Below are 20,299 nucleotides of genomic sequence, written 5' to 3'. Positions count from 1 at the left end.
CTCCCTTTTTCAAATCCAACAGCTCTGCGCTGTCCCTGCTCGTTGTGACCTGCCTACTACCAGCTACACGCCGCCTCCTCGCCACTGCGCCCGCTACTTCCAACAACCAAACAAGCTGTCGTCTCACGAGCGGCTTATTCTCTCTGCCGAGCAACTCGTCACAATAGCGCCATTGTTTCTCTGTCAAATGACCGGCCACGGCCTGCTCTTCGCACATTCCCTCTTACTCTTATCGTCTTCTGCGCTACACTGGCATCAGCGCCAGGTTCCCTGTCTTAACCATGGAATCGGCCTTTAATGATTATGAGAAGGTATGATGATACGGCCCCACGCCGCTCAAACCCCGGATTCTTTCCCGTACCCGCCTCTCAGCAATGCCTGACTTGCGCCCAGCGCTTCTTGCTCGCCGAGATGATCAAACTCAGCCCGCTGGATGTGGGCGTCCTCGTGGACTTTGTCAGGTCGCATGGGATTCAGCCAGATTGGATGCACATGCAGCTGCCAGGAGGTAAGGATTATACATATCCCAATACGCTGTATTCAACAGTCAGATCCTCACGGGAACACGGGACGAGAATGCCTAACCTGCCATAACAGGCCGCAACATGAGTCAATGCCTCCACGCGGCAGAGGCCATGTTGAACACGCCGATGGCCCCGCCCTCGCCCTTGGTCGGTTCACTGAAGCGAAAATCCCTGGGCGACCTGCCTGATTACGGGGCCAACAAAAGACAGGCTATCTTGTCCCCGGGTGAGCTGTCGCCGCATGGGTTTGCGCCAGGCCCTCAGTCTACCCCCGCAGCGCAGCCTGTCAATATCCAGCCGCGCCCCAACGGCTATGCCCCGGCGCTTCAGCCTGCTACACCGTCTGTGTCTGCTGCGCCGTACAATCCATCCCCGACAGCTCGCAGACGTGGGCGACCTCCAAAGTCGGCGCAGAGCGCGTGGCAGATATCGACTTACCCGAGTATCTCGCCTGCCCCTAGCGCGCCTCAACCGAACAGCCCGAGCCTGCAGTCCCACGCAGTACAACACCAGCCCGCAGCTCAGAGCCCTGCCGAACCAAAGCGGGCCAAAAAAGCGCTACCCGAGATCGCCCCCCGACCGCTACAGGCCCTGCCAACCATGGAGCCTGGCAACAGGTCACCGGCAGTGCCGGGGGCTGACTACCAGCATTGGCGGGATGAGACGACTCGCCGGGATAACTACCAACTTCAAGCTACCGAACCCCACCCGCGAGAGCGCAGTACATCGTCCTATACACCGATTCAACCTCGTCCCCGGAGCCCGTTCCCGCCCTCACGTGATCCGGCACGCGCTGCGTCAAGAGAGCCGCGACACTACACAGTCACCCCTCCGCCGGCCGTCCAAGAGCCGGTGAACAAGGAAAGCCAGTCAACAGCGACGGAGCAGGCCAAGACATAATGCCACCAATGCTTTCTGCCCACTCTATAAGCAGCCCCAGCGGCGGCGGCGGCGGCGGCGGCGGCAGTACTCCCGCCTCTTTCCTTGCGTTTCAACTAGCCTATACCCAGGGTATACAGGACATGAGGTCTTTTTTTTTTTTCTTTTTCCACCTCCGTTATGCACCGGAGAGATGATACACGGCGTTTCCTTGAATATCAGAGCATCCCATTTACGACGCCCTGGGCGACGCCTTCAGGCACGGCAACACGATGAAACGACGGCACCACCAACGACAGCACGACAGCACGACAGCGCAATGACGCCACGACAGGCTTCCTGCATCGTATGGTTGTTCCTAACGTACAGCGCGCCTGTACGACAAAAAGGACGGGCAGCTGAGACCATCGAATGGCACGAACACGAGCACGACAACTCTGATGCATGTTCCTTGACGACTCGACTTACGATTTAGACGGCCTAACACAGCGACCGACTACCTACCTAGCTTCACTTTGTTCACGTCTTGACTTCTTCCTTATTCTTCTCCCACGCCGAGCATTCGCGACTTGCCCCAGGCTGCTTCAGTTTCCTTCTAGCGCCGGGCTCCTTTCGTTTCTGTTTGTATGATCGGCATATGATGACGACCATGGATTCAACGGAGGCAGCTGTTCATCCGAAACGCCGCGCACTCGGGGCAGAAGGCGGCCCCGTTGTGGTTGTATGATACATGTCCCGAGATATTCGGTGTTTTGTGATAATTGTAATATTTATTATTGGTAGACTCGGCCTATAACTGTTGATAGTGGCATACCGGAGTGCCATATAATGGGAATCAAAGATCATGATGTCGAGAGTTTGCTCCTTTGCGAGCTCCCATGGACGAGTAATCTACCTGTCCCTCGAACACTCAAGCTCACAAAATACACGTGCTAGGACCGTCCGTGGCCACATCTTCGTCCAGTTAAACCCTGTGGTTTGGGGGATAGCGTGTCCTATTATTTTTTTTCTCCTTTGGAGTTCAAGGACGCTGGTGCGCATTATCTCTATCTCTCGGCGTTACGAGAAGCCAACAGTCTCTCCTCACCTCTTTCCTCATTATTTCGGTCTCCCCTTGATCTTAATGGAGGCCAGGGGGTTTGCCATTTCCGATCCAGAACTGCCAAAGACCGTGACCCGCTCTATTTGATCTTAACTATCCTGTCTGCCCTGGCCCAGAAAACGGCCCGTCATCATCATTGGGAGGGGCCCCGACATAGTAGTGCCCCCGACGCGAGAGGCAACCGCAGAGAACGGGAACGAAACGGCCGGGTGTCGGCCACTCGCGAGCGAGCCACAACACGAATGAATGTCTGAATGGGCGAACGAAGGTGAGCATGGCTGGCTCGTGACGTGCAAGCCCCCGAGCCCCGGAAACCTCCGGCGCTTGGCGACGCGCGCCGGCTACGACAAGAGGCATCCTTTCTCAGCCCCCTTCGCTGCGCCGCCGCGTCTGTTGACGGTGGCCGTCCAGAGAACCCTGCTGAGCCTGCTTTTTTCCCTCCTTTTTTCTTCTTTTTCTTCTTGTTTTTTTTATACGCGCGCTGCTTTCTAACAAGGAAGGGCGGTGCCCGAGGTGCAGGATGAAGCCTAGCGCCATCTCTACGGCGGGCCTGGGGATAAGAACATCATCTCGGGCAGCACCGTCCTCGTCAGTTCCGCTGCTAACTTTTTGCTATGTTGGCGCACCGAATCTCTATAGCGTCTCCGGTCCCTGCCGAGCAGTAGTAGTACGCAGTAAGTAGGGTAATAATAATAATGATAATGATAACAACAACAATAATAATAATAATAATAATAATAATAATAACAATAATAATAATAATAATAATAACAATAATAATAATAATAATAATAACAATAATAATAACAATAATGAGGTAGGTGTTCTCTGCACTTCTTCTGCCTACGGAGACCGTGCTCATCTTTCCAACTCTCTGCGCCTACAAATAGTTAGGCAGCAGTTATTGCGCTAAGTCAGCCTCGGATGACTTGGTGTGGCGTCTGTAAACCCACCGCACCGTAGCGCTGCGCCTCGGGGCTCCCGAAGCTTTCGAACCGAGTCGGCGGGAGGACACCGCTTCCTTGTTGCGCCCATCGCGACCACTATAATAACGGTGGAGTCGAGGTTTCGAGGTCGGTGTTTTAGCTTACATGGTACTCCGTAGAGGACCCTTCTTCCCCACAACCCTCCTCCCCACGGAGATGAGAAGGATGGAATTGCATGTATGTAAGGAGCACATACGGGATTACGTACAAACTTAGTAAGCATCGACATTTTGGGGCTCTTGGATCAGAAAAAAAAAAGGCGTTTCTAGGGGCCAACGAACAGGCCTCAAATCCTAATGGAAACACAAGCGACGCAGTGAAGGGGGGAAGAAGCCCCCAGCATGTGTCCAATTATTCTGGTGAACCGACATGACAAATTAACAGTAAGTATTGGGTAGCGAGGCATTATCGATCCGTTCTCGTCATGTCACGTAGCGCCGAAGTTGCTCGTGGAGTCGAGATAGGTGAGTGCACAATTTTGGAAGAGCGCACACTACGGAGTACGGATCCGTAGTAAGGTCTGCATCGCGGATATCGCGGCGAGCAGCGCCAGAGCAGTGAGTGTGTGCTCGGTAATCCGTACAGCTCGCAAAGTAGCACTACTTACTGGTAGTAGTACCGTGACATTAGTGTAGTGTACTCGATGAGAGAAGATTATTTCCGAATTCCGTCCAACAAAGTGAGCAACTTGGTTAATTGTGCGTTATTACGGACGGACCCGGATCAACGCCCTTTTCCCAACTTCGCTGCGGCTTCTAGACCGCCCAGAGGCGGAGACAAGAGAAGCAGAAAGAAATGCCTCAGGCCGGGCAGTGCCCGAGTTCCATCAAGGCACCTGTTGTCGTCGTCGGCACCTGACAGACAGCAGAACGGGCCCTGCCGACAACCGACAGCCGTCGACACGGAAGTGAGACTGAGCAATCGAGGAGAGGAAGGGCCGGGGTCCCCCGGCGATTTCTGTGTCAGATTAACAAGAAAGAACCGAAAAAAAAAAGTCTGAAATAAAATCCGCATAGGACCGACGGTTACAGAGAAGGTAGCTTCGCCCAGGCTCCCCTTCTTGCGCCGCACGGGGCATTCCTGTGGATTACTGAGGTTTTTTTTTTTTTTTTTTTTTTTGGGGGGGGGGGGGGTTGCCTGGAGTCGCGAGCAAGGCCAATTGGCGAATCAAACGCAGCTTGAATTTACGGCTGAGTCACTGTTACACCGGCACTGTTTTGTTGGTGGACGCGCGCTGAAGTTCGCGGCTGACCCGCCCCAAGTTCGCTCCCTACCTGGTGAGGTATGTATGACATGGCTGCAACGGTAGTGTATTCCGTAGGATGTCGAATCCTGGTTTTCCCTTTCAAAGGTTATCACAATTTGTTTTTGGCACCTGCCCATTCCGGAGGGAGTGAGGTTTTTTTGAGCCCCGGCATTTGGGGTCCAGGCCCGAGACGCGGGGGATGGAGCAGCTCGGCTATTCATGGAAAGTTGGGCCGTTAGATCGGCCCTACACGTGGAGACGTGTCGCCCGGCAAAACGCCCGGTACCTGCGTCGGCACTATGCCGTACCTGACGCTAAGGCCGAAACAGGCGGAGCACAGTTCGATCCGCCAATAACTAGCTAAAACGATCGATCGCACTGTACCTTCATGCGCGTTCCGCAGCAATCACTACACTAGTACCACGAAGTACGGATTACTATGGTAGTGTATGCAGGTTGGTCCACTACATTGTGTATGGAAGCACTACACTCGGAACGTTTGCTCAGAGTCGGTTGAGCGGATGCCAGATCCCCTCAAAAACTTGATTCCTCAACCGCGAATATTGGTAACGGGTCGTATTCTCGAGAATAGCTCGCGGTAGAGTCTGACGTGAGACTGCCACAACTTCGATTATTTTATGTTTTCTTGTTGCTTGTTGTTGTTCCCCAACCCGCGTCCGGATTCATGTCGTCATCCGCTTGCAATAACTAGGTGACCAGGGCTAACTTGGGTTTCGGGCCCCGCATCGATCTAACTGGCGTCTTGGCGAGTCCGACCAGTGTTTCTGGAATGCGCTGATCTGTGGATGACGCTAGGCAGTGTGCGCTCCACTACACCACACACACTTCAGACCCTAAACACGACACACACTCGACCTGTTTGTTTACTTTCCTTCCGGGTTGTTTTGAAGAGGTTGCGAGAGCACGAGGCAACTTGACTGCGTCGTTATCGGCAGCCAGGAGGCCAGGCAGTCAGGCCAGAACGGGTGAGCGTTACGAGAGTGGCAAGCGGCACTCCCAAACGAGCATGGCGCGGTTTTATGCCCTGGTTACATCCACCAAGACCGAGGCCACGATATCGGGCACGGTATGAGCCTGATGCCGGTCGAGAAAAGGAAAATCAAGCAGGGAGGACCTCCGTCTTGATATACTTACTCTGTGTGTTGATTTCCGGCACAAGGCACGCGTCGAGTCGAGCCAAGCAAGACTTCCAACGTGTCTTGTGCACACGTTTGTTTATTTTGCGGAGGGGAGACGGAGGTTACTGAGACCATGCAGACCTCTGCTATACCTAACACCTACTATATACATACATCTAGATGATGGCCCGAAGTGCAATCGGGTTCGCTTTTCACGGCCTGCAGTGTCTGTTTCGCAGCATTATCGGCTAGTCAGCCCACGAGTACGCGCATTATCACCCAACGTTGGTCGTTGGGAGGGACAGGATCAACACATTCTCGTGCTGATTGAGGCGATTGAGGCAACAGCGGCTGTGCACGCTCTCGACACTAGACCAATTCGCGCTCGTTACCGTTGAGATCACCACTGAGTCAGTGCCTAGACACAAAATGGTCTGAGGAATTCTCTGCGCCTAAGCTTGTATACGTTGCGAATACCACCAAGACATGGCCATCAAAGTGATCGAATCATCGGCCCAGTATCGTGCCGGGTCGGCTCCGATCTGCCTCCTCCTTGCCCTCTTTTCGCCAAGTCTCTCCTGCTTGGTCGGACGGAGGTCTAGGTCAAAAGTCATGTCAAGGCCCGAGCGGGAGTCGAGCATGCAGCTCCCGACAGGGGGGGTACCCTGGTGCCGCTCGGTCAAACGTCCAATGCTACGCTCCCACCTCCCACAGCCATTCTGCCCAGCAAGGCACACCGTCCCAACCAGCAGGTTAGGGCTGGGTGGTCAACAACGGCCTCGAGGGGGGTCGGCTCCACGCGATGTGGACGCGTCGGCCTCGTCTGCTGTCGCTACATTTACCCGGTCAGCCCGCACCCAGTCGACCGGGCGAGTCTCGGTTCTTGTCCGTGCGAATGCTCGTCTTCGTTCATTCTCTCTCTCTCCCGTGCCGTGTTGTCCCTTTACTTGCTCGCTCACTCATTCGCTTACTCCTGACCAGCCCACAAGGTATCTCTCCTTTTTTTTTTCACTTAGGCTCTGGCCTCAGTATATATATACACACACTTGCCGGGTTGACAACTCGAATACCGGCCTGATATATACCAGGCCGCCGCCGCAGCCCAGTCCTTATTTGTTTGCTTCGATCCCGTCATCGGCATCCAACCATTTCTTCATTCGAGATTCCAGATCAAGTTTGCCTCTACCTGCACTTCAAGGGCCGGCAGAGCCCGGGAGAGCCCGCGTTTCGGTCCGAACCTTGGTGACCCCTGACCCGATCGCATGAACACGGCGGTTAACAAACACCCCGCTCATAACGCCGCCTCTCCCGCAGCAGCTGTTTACCAGGGGGGTTGTATACCCGTCATCATACCCTGACACCGGAGTTGTTTGGCACGTGGTCTTTCGACACTCAACGCGGGCGACGACGTCGGCTGCCCCATCTCTGCCGGTTCTTGCGGAGCCGGCATTCTAACAGGCCTTTGACGGCCGGCAGAAGACAACGGAGCGCAGACCGGTTTTGCCGTTGTCCGGATCCCAGGGTCGGTAATCGGAGCCTTCGTCGGAAGGGAAGAGATTCGGAGGAGGGGCCCCCGGCAAGAGGGGCCAAATATCGACTTGGAGCTGCCTCGGTCTCCTCGGTTTCCCAGGTTACCTACCTAGACCATGGCAGTTCCCCGCATGCTCACGGCAGCGCTGGGTGCCGTCGCTTTTCTTCCTACGACTGCCATGTTAGGCATTCACATCATCTTGGCCCGCTCGCCCACAGATAGCGCTCGGTCGGTGAAAGTGACGGGAACTTTGGCTGCCGTCTTCGAGGCGTTCATCTTCGTTCTCGTACCATCCCTCACTGTCTCCCAACTCGTGCCATGGGCTCCAGGGAGCGAATCAAGGTTGTTGCGGAGGCTCTTTTTCGGCACGGGCTTACCCTTGTGCACAATTGCTTGGGCCGTGTCCGTGTCCAACCTCGTCTGCCTGAGCAGAGTTGCCGATGATCCGCACAGCACCATCCTAGGCTCGGAGGCTGATCACTTCGTCGTGGGATCCTCGGTCGTCCTGGGGTTAGCTTTCGCCGCACAGCTAGTGTTTTTCATCTTTCACTTCCTCTCCGGGAGGACGCCAAGTTCTTCCCCGGAAGTATCGATTCCCGAGAAGAAGATAGGTAGCAGGTTGGGGTGGCGGATCAAGACGGTTCCGTACCACGAGACGACCCCGAACTCGGCCAAATCTCTCGGAAGCAATTTTTCCTTTGGTACGCCGACGTCTCCCGGATCTAGCGGTGGCCGCGCCAGGCCGGATACCATGAGCTCGATTCGAACTTCTTTTTCACACGCCATCCGGCCGTTTACCTCCAAGACGCGTCTGTTATCCCTGAGTCGCCGTTTCTCGCACAAGCCCGCTTCTGTCGATCTGGACGCACCCCAAGAACCACGGCCACCGTCAGTGGGAGCGGGACTCGACTACTGGGACACGTCAGCCGTCGACACAGAGAACCGGCAGACGGTGTTAGAGTCTTCCACGCCGCCGCCGAGCCGCTCGCTCGCGACCATCCCGGCCAGTCCGTCGAACAGCAGAAGCTCCAGCCCCGGCAGGTCGCTGGACACGCTCGGGCCGCCCCACACCACGCGCAGGAGCCGCAGCTACAGCTCCGTCTCGTCGCGGGCGATCCAGGCGCAGCGTATCGCCTTCACGCAGCAGAAGTCGCACAGCGAGGCCCACATCCACCCGCTCTTCCGGTCCGACTCGCCCGCGCCGCCCTTGGCCACGCCTGGGACCGTCGTCGTCGCGGCACCCAACGCGGGCAAGGTCATCTCCGACAGGCAGAGCATCCGGAGCATCCAGAGCTTGCGCCGGCTGCGCAGCGAGAGCCTGCCCACCGTGGCGAGCCCGCTCAGCCGGGCCGCCTCGTGCGACTCCTTCGTGGTGCGCCGCCGGGAGAACAGCATGTCGCGTTCGATCCGGGAGGAGGCCGGGGCGATGGCCGGGGCTGCCGCCACCACTACCACTGCCCCCGCAGCAGCTGGTGGTACCGGCAGGGAGGATGCGGAGCGCAAGTCCGTGCCGCCGATCCCGGAATACGTCTTGAATGCTGGGCCAAGATCAAGCTTGGCTGTTTACCAGAGCCGCAAGAACGAAGAGGGTGGCCAAGGTTCGCCTGACTCTGAGCAGCAACCGACTTCCTCCTCTTGATAAGTTTGTCACGTACGACACTTTGATGGCTTATGATCATGGTACTCGTATGAACCAGTAAGGGCGTCCATCACCGCCTTCACTTCATTTTCTCTTCTTCTGAGATTTTTCCTTTTCATTTTTCTTCGTATGAGGGGAGTTCGGGAGTCTTGAAGAGGAACGATACCAACTGGAAATGATGATCGATACTTTAGCGCGGCGTTGAATGAGCCGGGGGGGGGGGCGGGATGGGAAGGACAGCTCGCCACTTGAATCATGAGTTTCGGATGAGTTGAGGCAAAATAGTGAAACCATTTGACATAACGAAATAATAAGAATGTCTCAAGCGTCCACAATCATTCAGATGGAATAAAAAACGGGATGTTGGTTTTTCGGTGATGGGAGTCTGAAGGTTGCGTGGCTGATTAATCGAAGCGACGAGCGGAACCGACTTGGAAACCACCTGAGACTGGGCTGAATTGTGGAAAGGACCTGTCCAAACAGAAAAGGAAACAGTCCTGAATTCGAAAGGTATCGTTGAATTCTTGGAACCCAAGCCTCCATTAGATTCGCCACAAACCCGTGTTTTAATCTGTTGGATATCGTGGCGCTTCGTCGGTGCTGAGGGGTGTTGGCGGGGCGATATCCAGTGTGAGGTAAGGCTGGATAAAGACTGGGTGCCCGGGCCAATTGCAGCAAAAAAAGCTGCCAAAACATTAAACTTAGGCGACAGTGGCCGCGTGCCCCAGACATCCCCACTCTGATTCGGCTTACCTCTGCGCTTTATCGACCCAGCGCCGCTGCCTTCCTTTTTGCCACAGACACTAGACAACTCACCGCATACAACAGCTCGGGCCCTGCCGAATCGAAGAACCATTGAAGTCGGCCTGCAGCCTTTCAATCTACTTGTCGCGGATCATCCACCAAACATTTTTTTAGAGGCTCAGCTGTTCCAAGACAGCAATCTGCCCATCATGAAGGTGACGTTCAAGGTATGTTGGACGCGATCCAGAGCTACCACCAGCTCCTGTTGCCCAAATACCCCAAGCCCCACCCGCCTTCGCGCCTAGCTCCTCATCACCATCTTCCTATTGCGGTTTGCCGATACTGATACATGGTCGCCTCATTTAGGATCTCAAGCAGCAAAAGTTCGTGCTCGATGTCGAGCCGACCGATCTCGTAGGTTACCCCTCTTCATAAGTCGACATGCGCTCCTAGCCCCGCCACCACATCGTTACCGGCCACAACAACCCGCACTTAGGCCGGGAGCGGAAACTTGCCCTTGTCCTCTAGCTTTTCACGACAATTGCCGTCCCGTCCCTCGTTCGAAAGCAGAATGGCTAACGGCCACAGATCTCCGCTGTTAAGCAGAGGATCTCTGAAGAGCGGGGCTGGGATCCCAAGCACCAGAAGCTGATCTACTCTGGTATGTAATCAGCTTCCATCGCCGAAACCTAGGTATGAGCCTTCTCGCTTACCAAGCCACAGGGAAAATTCTCAAGGATGAGGACACCGTTGAGAGCTACAAAATTGAAGAGAAGGGTTTTGTTGTTTGCGTCGTGAACAAGGTATGTATGCGTGGACAGCCGCTGGCGGCTACAACTGGTCAGAGCTAACAATATATCCGATGCAGCCCAAGGAGCCCAAACCAGCACCGGCTGCCGAGTCATCCTCGTCCGCCGCTCCCGCCACCCCAGCCCCGGCACAAAGCTCTACTCCGGCGGCGCCGGCCGCTCCTGCGCAGGCTTCCAGCACGGCTACCGCCGCACCTGCTACACCGACCCCGAACCGGAGTGCGGCCCCGGCGACGCTTGCCACCGATCCCAACGCGCTGGCCATGGGTGAGCAGCGCGCCGAAGCCATTGCGAACATGGAGGCCATGGGGTTCGAGCGGTCGCAGATCGACGCCGCCATGCGCGCTGCTTTCTTCAACCCCGACCGTGCTGTGGAGTACCTTTTGAACGTAGGTGCTTCGTTCAAGAAAGTTCAGGATGTCATTGTTCTACGGTATCAGTGGCTGACACTTCCAAGGGAATTCCGGAGCATCTTCAACAATCCGCCTCTGCACCCCGCCAAGCCGCCCAGACTGCTGCTGCCGCTTCGTCCGCCGGTGCTGACGACGACTCCAACGTGAATCTCTTCGACCTCGCCGCCCAAGCCGGCCGCGGCTCTGGCGCACGCAGTGGTAGCGGCGCCGGCGCGGGAACGGGTGCCGCCGCCGCCGCCGGCGGACAGGATCTGGGGAATTTGGAATGGCTCCGTGCCAACGCACAGTTTCAACAGCTCCGCCAGGTGGTGCAGCAACAGCCGCAGATGCTCGAGCCGATTCTTCAGCAGCTCAGTGCCAGCAACCCCCAGCTCGCGCAGCTAATCGCTCAGAATCCCGATCAGTTCCTGTCTCTGCTTAGCGAGTCGGGCGGTGACGACGATGCCCCGCTCCCCCCCGGAGCACACCAGATCTCCGTGACGGAGGAGGAACGGGACGCCATCGAGAGGCTCACCCGCCTCGGCTTCACGCAAGATCAAGCGATTCAGGCATACTTCGCCTGCGACAAGAACGAGGAGCTGGCGGCAAATTTCTTGTTTGACCAACCGGACGACGACGACGACGTTATGCATTGATTTTTTTTTTTTTTTTTTTTTTTTTTTTTTTTTTTTTTTTTTTTTTTTTTTTTTTTTACTCTTGACCATCGTTTTCGGAGTTTCTGTTGGAAGGGGTGCGATTTCCGTCCCTTGCCGCTTCTTGTGGGGAGAATCTGGATGGGATCTTGGAAGTTGGGCTAGAGAAACTAGCTCGGGCTCGGTCCTCGTGGCGAGGTTGGCTGGCACTCGGTCGATGAGCATACGGAATCGGTGCTTGGTTGATGATGCTTGCGAGGCTGTGAACACCCTTCGGTTTCCCTCTCTTAACCCTTTTGCGAGTCCGTGGCGGTAGTTGGCAGATTGATGGACAACCGCGTCGGGCTTAGCTCTTGTATTCGAGAGGGATGATACCATTGGGGCGGAACCGGGGGCGCGAAAGGAGACGGGGTTGGTGCGGACACAGCACAATGACCGGAGAATGAAACCAAACTTTCTCGCTCTGCTACTGCGTCTCTTTAATTGAAGCTCGACTTTGGTGTGCATCATGCTCTCGTTCGTTGGGTTTCTGCACGTTGAGTGATCCTAGGTCTGCTTGCTTGCAATGCTCATCCGGGCCTTCCATCGTGTTGCATGATCCGGTAACACATACAAAAGGCGTTCAGTCAGCCCTTAACTTTGGTCTTTGACCAGCATTACTCCCTGTATCCCTGTGTTGGTCCGCCCGGATCGCCTGCCGACTTCCCACCCAGCCCGAACTTAAAAACACTGATCCTCCGACTAGTTGAAAAGGGTATCAAAGAAAACTAATCACGACGAGTCCTCTGTGCCCTTCCAGGCATTTCTGTATGGACCACGCGATAAAATATAAAGCGAAAAAAACAAAAGAAGGAAAAAGAAGGCTGAATCCTGACGGACTTCCGAGCTGGGCTGCACCTCTCAAAGCCCCATAACAACGGGGCCCTTCTTCCTCCTCCCTTTCCTGCCACCCTTTTTGTTCCCCTCGCCATCGACAGCGCTATTCAACTGTGCGAGCACCTCTTCCTTCTTGCGGCGGAGCTCCTCGGCCTTCTCGTCCTCGAGCGCCTTCTGGCGCGCCTCGAACTCCTCCTCGGCCTTCCTCTGCTCCGCGTATATGGCCTCCGCCGTCTCGTACTCCAGCCCCGTCGCGCGCTGGTACTGCTCCATGTCGATCGAGACCGTCTTCTGCCCGACCAGCGCGGCCGTGATGCGCTGCGGGTTGACGCGCTCCTCGCGGTTGAACTTCAGCTTGATGTGCTTTCGCGTCTTGCCCTTGAACATGCGGCAGATGGTGTCGAAGTCGGTACCGAATGCCTGCAGCGCCTGGTAGAAAAGATCGGTTTCTTCGTCGGTCCATTGTTGGGGCTTGAGGTTGCGCCGGAGATAGGTGGCCGAGGTGGTGTGGTGGGTGAAGTCGTTCTCCTCCACTTCGACGAGCTCGCCAGCTTCTTCGCGCGCGCGAGCGTGCCGATCGACTTGCAGAGAGCGGTGATCGAGGACAATTTCGCCGTCGATGATTTGGTAAGTCTCACCGATCGGGGTGCGAACACTGCTCTCAACAGGGGCTTCCGCGGCTGTACCGTTGGTGCCGATAGCAGGGGTAGGCCGAGTACTGGCATTGGGGTTAGAGGACGGTGTCCCGCTGCGAGCTTCTCCGTTTGCTGTCATGGTGTCTTCTCCGTCCTCGCCAGTTTGTTGTCGCCTCCTCCGCTCGTTGTACCGGAGCCGCTTGGCGCGCTCGCGTTCCATGAGCTCGTCATGCAGGCTGAACTTCTTGCCAATGTGCATGTCCTTGGCTAGGTCGGCCATCTTGACCTGGGTGATGTCAATTTCGACGTTTTCGGCATCAGGAGGCGTGGTCTCGCGCTGTGGTCTTGGAGGACGCCTTTTCGCTTGTCGCGTATTCCTTTCCGTGTGTTCCTCGGCATCCCCATTCTCTGTCGCAGACGCGCTGCGCTTTCGGTTCTGTGTTGCCCTGGGAGCGGCCGGCCGGGCACGATAACCTTCCTCGCCGGGCAACGGCGCTGCTCTTTTCTGCCGTTTCGTTTTTGAGGTTGCAGTGGGGCCTTGTTCGGAGGAGTCGCCATCGAGGCCGGCAGCCGTTGAGCGTTTCCGGCCACGCTTCGCTTTTGGGACTTGAGAAGGGTTCGGGCCGGAATCGAGTGTCGCGTTAGGATCGGAAGGGGAGCGGTCGCTAGTAGGAGGTTCAGTTGGCTCTGCCGCGGTCTTGGCTAATTGTTCCTCCGAAGCAACTGCTTGATTCCCGGTAGGCGAGACCAAGGTATCCGATGTTGAAACGGGTGCGGTTGTTTGTGTGGTACCGGCGGTTTGCGTCGCGGGGCGAGTCTCCGGAAAGGAAGCGTCGCGGTCCGTTGAAGTGATGGCCGCAGCTGCTGCCGTCACTGAGGCCGGCGTTTCTCCCTCTGTGCTTAAGTTGGCACTCTTTAGATCTACCGCTGACGTGTTTGATGAGTCAGATTCTGGAGTAGTCGGACCATCCTGTCTCGGGGATTCCTCGGGTTGGCTAGCAGTTGGTTCTGCCACAGGTATCTCCTTGGAAGCTACTGTTGCCGGCGTTCCATCAGCTCCTTCCGGAGGATTCGCCGGCGAGGTCGATATTAGGGCGGTTCCTTGCACCGATTCGGCTACAGATGGATGTATTTGCTGGCCCTGCTGCTGGGAGGGTATCCTGCCATCCTCAGGCGTGTCCTCGGCCGACAAACGAGAATTGATCTCAACGGGAGCGCTCTTCGGGGTTGGGTGCGGGGCAGGCTGAGGTGTTGAAGACGAAGGATCTTGCGGCGCGGGTGTGTTGTTGGACGATAGCTCCGTAGCCGAGGGACGTGAATTGCCTTGGGATCCGGGTTTAGCGGCCGGGCGACGGATGCCAGCCTTTGGCTTGAAGGCGGATTTTTTGTTCAGCATCTCTGTCAAATTCACTACTGCCCCGCAGTAGTGGTCTTCGCTACCGAGGGAAGCCTGCGCAGTCGCGCATCGCCTGGATCAAGTCAGAAGCGAAATGCCCGCGGATACTTCAATCCGTATTTGGGCGTGGTATGTCTCAAGAATTGCAGATTGCTCGTTCAGATCGCGGAGTTGGCGAGTTGAAGAAGAGGCGAGTCAAATGAACGAGTCCCGCTTTGCCTAAAAGTTGCAATTTCAGTGTCAAACCGGCGCTCCAAAAGCGGGCGCGACGTGGGGCGGAGGTGATAAGGCAATCGGCTGCTGGACGCTAGTACGAAACAGGCATGGTGCCGTGCCGCAGCATTCGAAAATGAGCCATCCTTGGTCGATTGCAGCGCGCAGTCCCGGGCTTTCTCTCGTCCTTTCCATTCCCAAACCGCACGCTCCTTTTCACCACAACGCCTTTTTCGCCCTCTTCAGCTTCATTCTCCCTCGGGACACCCGAGGCTCAGGACGACAGGCAGCACCTCGTCCTCTCTCCTGCCTTCCGACTACGATTTTAATCAACCCATTCACTTTTTTCTTCCTGCCCTGTCCATCTCGTCGTTGCGCTTTTTCTGATGCCGATTGCCACCTCTCCATCCGTGTTGCCCCGTCCTGCCACCTTCGCCAAGATGGAGGACAGGAAGAGACCCGCGTCTGGCGCGGTCGACGACGGCGCTCCGCCTAGCAAGCGACAAGCCGTTAATGGTAGCAGCAAGTCCAAGGATGATTCCGGCGACATGAGAGAGGAGGCCTGGATTGAGGTGAGTTGTGTCACACGACAAGTCCCTGCGTCAACCTCCTCCCGTCTCCTGCACCGAGAGCCGGGCCGATGCCGACGGCACACCGAGGCTGCGACCAATTTGCGGCGACAGCAGGCATCAAACGCGGTGGCTTTTTGCAGCGTTTCCTTGCCTTGACCGTGGCTAATGCGCGGCTTGCTGGCAACAGCACGCCTGGCTCCTCCCAGGCCCCTCTCTGTTTTCAGTGCCTTCTTCCTACCTCCAGTACTCCCGTTCTCTCTTGACTACGATGTATATGATGGGCACGCTAGACGCGGATGTTGGGTTCCGGATTGACTGACTTGGGCATGCTCAGGAATATCAAAAGGGTGCGATATATCGGCAGATGCTGGAATACAAGCGAGAAAAGATCAACCTCGAAAATCGCGTCCAGGAACTCGAGAAGAACTCGACTGATCACGACGACCATATCCGGATAGTCGACGCTTGGGTGCTCCAGGTACGTCCCCGACAAGCTGATGGCGTTCCCCGAGCTCCGCTGACAACGCCCAGCTGCTGCAAGAAATCGAGCTGCTTGTTGAGGGCTCAGTATCGTCCACCAGTTCGGCAGATCTAGCACCAGGATCCGCGCTTGCATTCAAGGACAGCAAAGACTTTCAGAGGCACCTCGGCGACAAGGGGAAGGCCTTCAAGTCAAAGTCCGATGCGATATTGAAGCGGCTAGCGAGCGCGCGGGGCGAAGTCAAGCCCGAGGTTTCAGAACTCGAGTCCCAGATCAGGTCTCTGTTGGCGCAGCAAAAAGAGTTGATCGTCAAAGTCGACCGGCTTGAGGCACAAAATGCATCGCTTTCGGAGCAGTACGACAAGGCGACGTTGAAGGTTATCAAGGCGGAACGCAAGCTGGACCGGGCAAGGAGCGCCCAAGTACAGAAACTGGAGCAACAAGCGCTGGCTGGGTCCACAGCTCACGCAGCCTCAAAAGACGACAGTGGTGCCGGTTCCGGTGCCGCGAATGGGGACAACGAGGCGCTCAAGCTGCAATATCAAGAGGCAATGGCCGTTGTGGCCAAGCAGAAGGAGCAACTCGAAGCCGCGCTATCCGAGAACAAGGCTCTGATCGAGGAGAATTCGACCTACAAGATCAAGAAGGAGGCTGTGACGGACGAGGAGTATGCCCGGACCGAGCTCTTCAAGCAGTTCAAGGCACAGAACGAGGATCTGATCAAGCGCATCAACCATCTCGAGGCGACCAACAAGCAGCTGCGGGAAGAAGCGGAGAAACTGCGGGGCGAGAGAACCGAGTGGAAAACCAAGCTTGAACACGAGGCGCAGGTCGCCACCCTGGAGCTGGAGGACCAGCTTCAGCAGAAAGACCAGGATCTCACCCGCATTCGCTCTGCGCGCGACGAGCTCATGGCAGAGGTAGCCATGCGCAAGGCTAGCCAGGACCAGGAGAAGACCGCCCTGGCGCAGATCAAGGAGCTCTCCGAGGCACAGGTAGATCGCATTGCCCAGCTGGAATCGGAACTCGAGAGACTACGGCCAAACGAGGACACTGCCATGACGGAACCCCGCCCAGATCTCGAGGCCTTGCCGGTGGAAGAACTTCGGCAAAGATATGTGAAATTAGAAAAAGACTTTGAGGCTATCAACAAGGAATTGCCACTTCTGGAGAAGTCGTATAAGAAGTCGATGGCCCTAGCGCACAAGAAGGTCATGGATTTCCACCACCTCGAGGAGCGGGTCGCGACGCTTACGGCTGAGAAGAGCAAGGCGGATCAGAAGTATTTCGCGGCCAGAAAAGACATGGATATCCGCACCGCCGAGATCCGGACATTGCGGGCGCAAAATGGCAAGAGCTCCGAGATCATTTCTCAGCTGAAGGACGTCGAGGCGCAGAACCGGGCTCTTATCAGCAGCCTCGAGAAGCAAATCGCGACGTTGAAGAATGAACTGTCAACCGCGATGATGGAGAGGAAGAGGCTAGAGCAGGTGAGCACAGAGGCGACGCGACGAGCCGACTCGTGCAAGTCGCAGATATCTAGCCTCGCCGACCTGGTCAAAGCCAAGGACGCGGCGGTCGCGTCCATGAAGGAGCAGCTCATGAAAGTTGAGACGGAGCTGGAAAAGGCCAAGGCCGACGTCAAGGAGATCAGCAAGGAGTGCCACAAGTGGAAAGTCAAGAGCCAGAGCAACTCGTCAGAAGAGGAGGAGGCACTGAGGGTGAGTTCACGCTACTCATGTTTTTATGTCCTGGGCCGTGCTGATGGTGTTCTGTGTAGAATTTGGTGATTTGCTCTGTCTGCCGAAGCAACTTCAAGAACACTATCTTGAAAGGGTGCGGTCACGTCTTCTGCAACAACTGCGTTGACGACCGGCTCGCGAACCGGATGAGGAAGTGCCCGAGCTGCAACAAGGCGTTTGACAGGTCCGATGCCATGCCCGCCCACTTATGAGCAAGCAAGGTTTAGTTTAGGTGCGGTCTGGACCTGGGGGCGACAACCCGAATTTTCGCAACGCTTCCAAGGCCGGGACCACGACCAGCAGGGACGGCACGGAACCCCTCGTTTGGTCTCGAAGACCACCACCGCGGAGCGAGCGAGCGGACAAGAGCGGCGCCGAGGACAGAAGTTCATGATCATATGTGTGTACGAGAAAGGCGCTCTTTTTTTTTTTTGCCGTTTCCGATTGTAATCTATTGGTGTGTGAATAGGTTTGGCATGCCTTTAACTAACGAGCTCGGGCAAGCTGAGGGGGGAAGGGGGGGAGCATGTGGCGAGTGGCGACTTGATATGTTGCTTGGGGTGCAGGATACAGAGCAGGCGTTACAAAGGAGCCAGGGTTACTGTACAGAGCCGAGCTATTGATATCCAAAGATTTCAAGACCGTCCGGGGCACTCAGCGACGACTCGTCGACCCGTAACCCGTGCTTTCGTGTCGCGAGCCTGAGCCGGAGCTCGACGACCGTCTGGCACCCCACGCGGAGCCGAGGCCAGAGTCGGACCCGGACCCGGGCCCGGGCCCCGACCCCGACCACCAACCCCCGGGACCGTCATTGTCTCTCCATAACCCACCTCGGCGGCCGCGGCCGCGGTTCCGGTCATGATTCCGCTGCCCGCGATTCGCCGCCACGTATCCGGCCGCGGCCCCGCTCGCCAAACCGGACCAGAACCCAGGCCTCCACGCCGACTCTGTCGACGAAGAAGGCTTGGGCCCAAACCGGGGATACGGCGGTGGCGGATCGTCCTCTCCGCCGGGTCCGAATCCGGGTCCCCAACCGCCACCGCCACCGCCACCTCCGCCCCATCCCCTCCTGTTGGCCCCACCGGACGGCCTCGCTCCCGGCGTCCCCCGCCGAGTCCAGGCACCATAGGCAATCCACGCGAGGACGGCGAAGAAGAGGAGCCAGAACAACCAGGCCGCCTTCTCCCCGGCGGGCCGTCCTCCTCCTCCTCCTCCTCCTCCTCCTCCTCCTTCTTGTCCGTCGTCGACGCCGACGAGCTCGGGGAACCGGCGCCGGCCCTCCTCGGTCAGGCGGACGGTGTACTCGACGCCGCAGCTGCCGCGGAGGACGTACGGGTCGTCGGGGGAGGCGTACCCCTCGCAGAGGACGTCGGTGCGGTCGAGCCGGACGGCGCGCGGCAGGCCGCCCGCGACGGCGCACGCCCACGCGGCGTCCTCCGCCCCGCCGTACCCGGCCCCCTGGTTGGTGCAGCGCATGGTGCGGACGGGCCCCGCGAGCCGGCAGAGCGCCGCCGGCGAGACGCACCGCAGCTGCGGGATCGGCGGCGTCCGCCGCGACGTCGTCATCTTGTCTGGTCCGTGCAGCGTCAGGGCTTGGACCTGTGTTATTTTAGTTTATTTTTTTTTTTTTTTTTGGTTTCAGTATCATGTATCATTATTTATTATTATTTGCCCTTGTGTGCTTAGTTTGGTCTGCGGTGTTTGGCGAGGGAAAAGGGGGGGGGAGATAATGATGATGATGATAACATAGGGAGGGGCTCGGCGTTTTTTTCTTTTTTTTTTTTTTTTTTTTTCATACCTCGGAGAGGAGGACTGCGTCCTTGGGGCGGGCGCGGGCTGCGAGAGCTCCATGGAGGGTGAGGAGCGAGAGGAGGAGGGTAGTAGCTGTGGTGGTTGTGATGGTTGTGAGGGTGGATGTAGGTATCGATGGGAGGCGCATGGTCGTGTTTGGCTTGTCGCGCCCGCAGCTCCGGGCTTCAGCTCTTTGTTCTGGAGCAGTTGTGCTCTTCGGGTGATGAGAGCGGCGCCGATGTCGAATTGGAAGGTGAAGGTCCGCCGTTCGGGAACAAGGCACCTAAATGATAAATGATGGGTACTGTACCTTACTTTCCAGGGTTTGTTATGTACGAGATCGAATATTAGCCGGGCCCTATACAGACAGAGAGAGAGAGAGAGAGAGCAAGTGTATATATGTACAGATTATGTATCTTAAACTTTATTCTAAAGCACCTACCTCGCAATATTCGGGCGAGAAGAACCGGCAAACTGATCGAGGCCACAAAGGATGGACGATGAGGTCGGTTTCAGATACTAGCCTCGACTCTTAAGAAATCCTAGATAAAGAAGACAATGAAAAGATGGGAGGAGTCAAGCGAGTAAGGACAGGTTGTCTACTTCTCCAGCTAGAGTTTGGTGTGTGTGTGTGTGCGCGCCTGCCTCTTAGCCTGCCTAACTAAAGAGAGCATGAAGTTCCCCAGATTGGGCCATGGAGCCCGAAATCACAGCACGGTGGGCGGTGGCGAGGCCGAACTCCGTTTTTGGGGGGGCGCTTGACACGTCAGCTCATTAATCGATTGGCATCCAACGGGGCGCTAACAGGTGCGATTGTTCCCCATGATCAATCTTTAGTTCATTTTTGACCTCTTCCCCGTTTTTAGAAGGGAAACTTAAAAAAACCTCGGTTCTATCCGTGTTCGTACCGTGCTTTCCCAGAGGCGCCCGGGGGAGTTCGTCCAGATAC

The 20,299-nt window shown here is 56.6% G+C and overlaps 5 protein-coding genes across 5 annotated transcripts; 3 read left to right on the top strand and 2 right to left on the bottom strand.

Annotated features, from left to right (window-relative positions):
• Nucleotides 1-281: 281 nt before the first annotated feature.
• On the top strand, nucleotides 282-1,424 carry P884DRAFT_190188 (uncharacterized protein; the record flags this gene model as incomplete). Its single annotated transcript, XM_069437498.1, has 3 exons — nucleotides 282-311; nucleotides 394-508; nucleotides 598-1,424. 3 exons carry the CDS (start codon nucleotides 282-284, stop codon nucleotides 1,422-1,424), a joined length of 972 nt encoding a protein of 323 aa, XP_069301551.1.
• A 6,098-nt stretch (nucleotides 1,425-7,522) lies between these two features.
• Nucleotides 7,523-11,647, top strand: P884DRAFT_295689 (uncharacterized protein; the record flags this gene model as incomplete). The annotated part of the gene is made up of 7 exons (XM_069444349.1): nucleotides 7,523-9,005; nucleotides 9,965-10,017; nucleotides 10,157-10,204; nucleotides 10,379-10,451; nucleotides 10,514-10,593; nucleotides 10,659-10,988; nucleotides 11,057-11,647. 7 exons carry the CDS (start codon nucleotides 7,523-7,525, stop codon nucleotides 11,645-11,647), a joined length of 2,658 nt encoding a protein of 885 aa, XP_069301550.1.
• Nucleotides 11,648-12,135: 488 nt separating this feature from the next.
• Nucleotides 12,136-14,770, bottom strand: P884DRAFT_253241 (uncharacterized protein). Its single transcript, XM_069440779.1, has one exon. It carries the CDS (start codon nucleotides 14,549-14,551, stop codon nucleotides 12,545-12,547), a length of 2,007 nt encoding a protein of 668 aa, XP_069301549.1. The 5' UTR covers nucleotides 14,552-14,770; the 3' UTR covers nucleotides 12,136-12,544.
• Nucleotides 14,771-14,971: 201 nt separating this feature from the next.
• P884DRAFT_253239 (BRE1 E3 ubiquitin ligase-domain-containing protein) lies at nucleotides 14,972-18,186 on the top strand. Its single transcript, XM_069440778.1, has 4 exons — nucleotides 14,972-15,336; nucleotides 15,671-15,814; nucleotides 15,868-17,538; nucleotides 17,598-18,186. Exons 1-4 carry the CDS (start codon nucleotides 15,151-15,153, stop codon nucleotides 17,769-17,771), a joined length of 2,175 nt encoding a protein of 724 aa, XP_069301548.1. The 5' UTR covers nucleotides 14,972-15,150; the 3' UTR covers nucleotides 17,772-18,186.
• Nucleotides 18,187-19,991, bottom strand: P884DRAFT_326084 (uncharacterized protein). Its single transcript, XM_069445465.1, has 3 exons — nucleotides 19,793-19,991; nucleotides 19,358-19,664; nucleotides 18,187-19,158 (listed from the first exon to the last, which is right to left on the bottom strand). Exons 2-3 carry the CDS (start codon nucleotides 19,496-19,498, stop codon nucleotides 18,214-18,216), a joined length of 1,086 nt encoding a protein of 361 aa, XP_069301547.1. The 5' UTR covers nucleotides 19,499-19,664; nucleotides 19,793-19,991; the 3' UTR covers nucleotides 18,187-18,213.
• Nucleotides 19,992-20,299: the final 308 nt, after the last annotated feature.

This window comes from Thermothelomyces heterothallicus (assembly GCF_042370625.1).
Source record: "Thermothelomyces heterothallicus CBS 202.75 unplaced genomic scaffold P884_scaffold_1, whole genome shotgun sequence".
Classification (NCBI taxonomy): Eukaryota; Fungi; Ascomycota; class Sordariomycetes; order Sordariales; family Chaetomiaceae; genus Thermothelomyces; species Thermothelomyces heterothallicus.
Note: the sequence above shows the minus strand (reverse complement) of the source record. Positions and strands in the feature narration are given on the sequence as shown.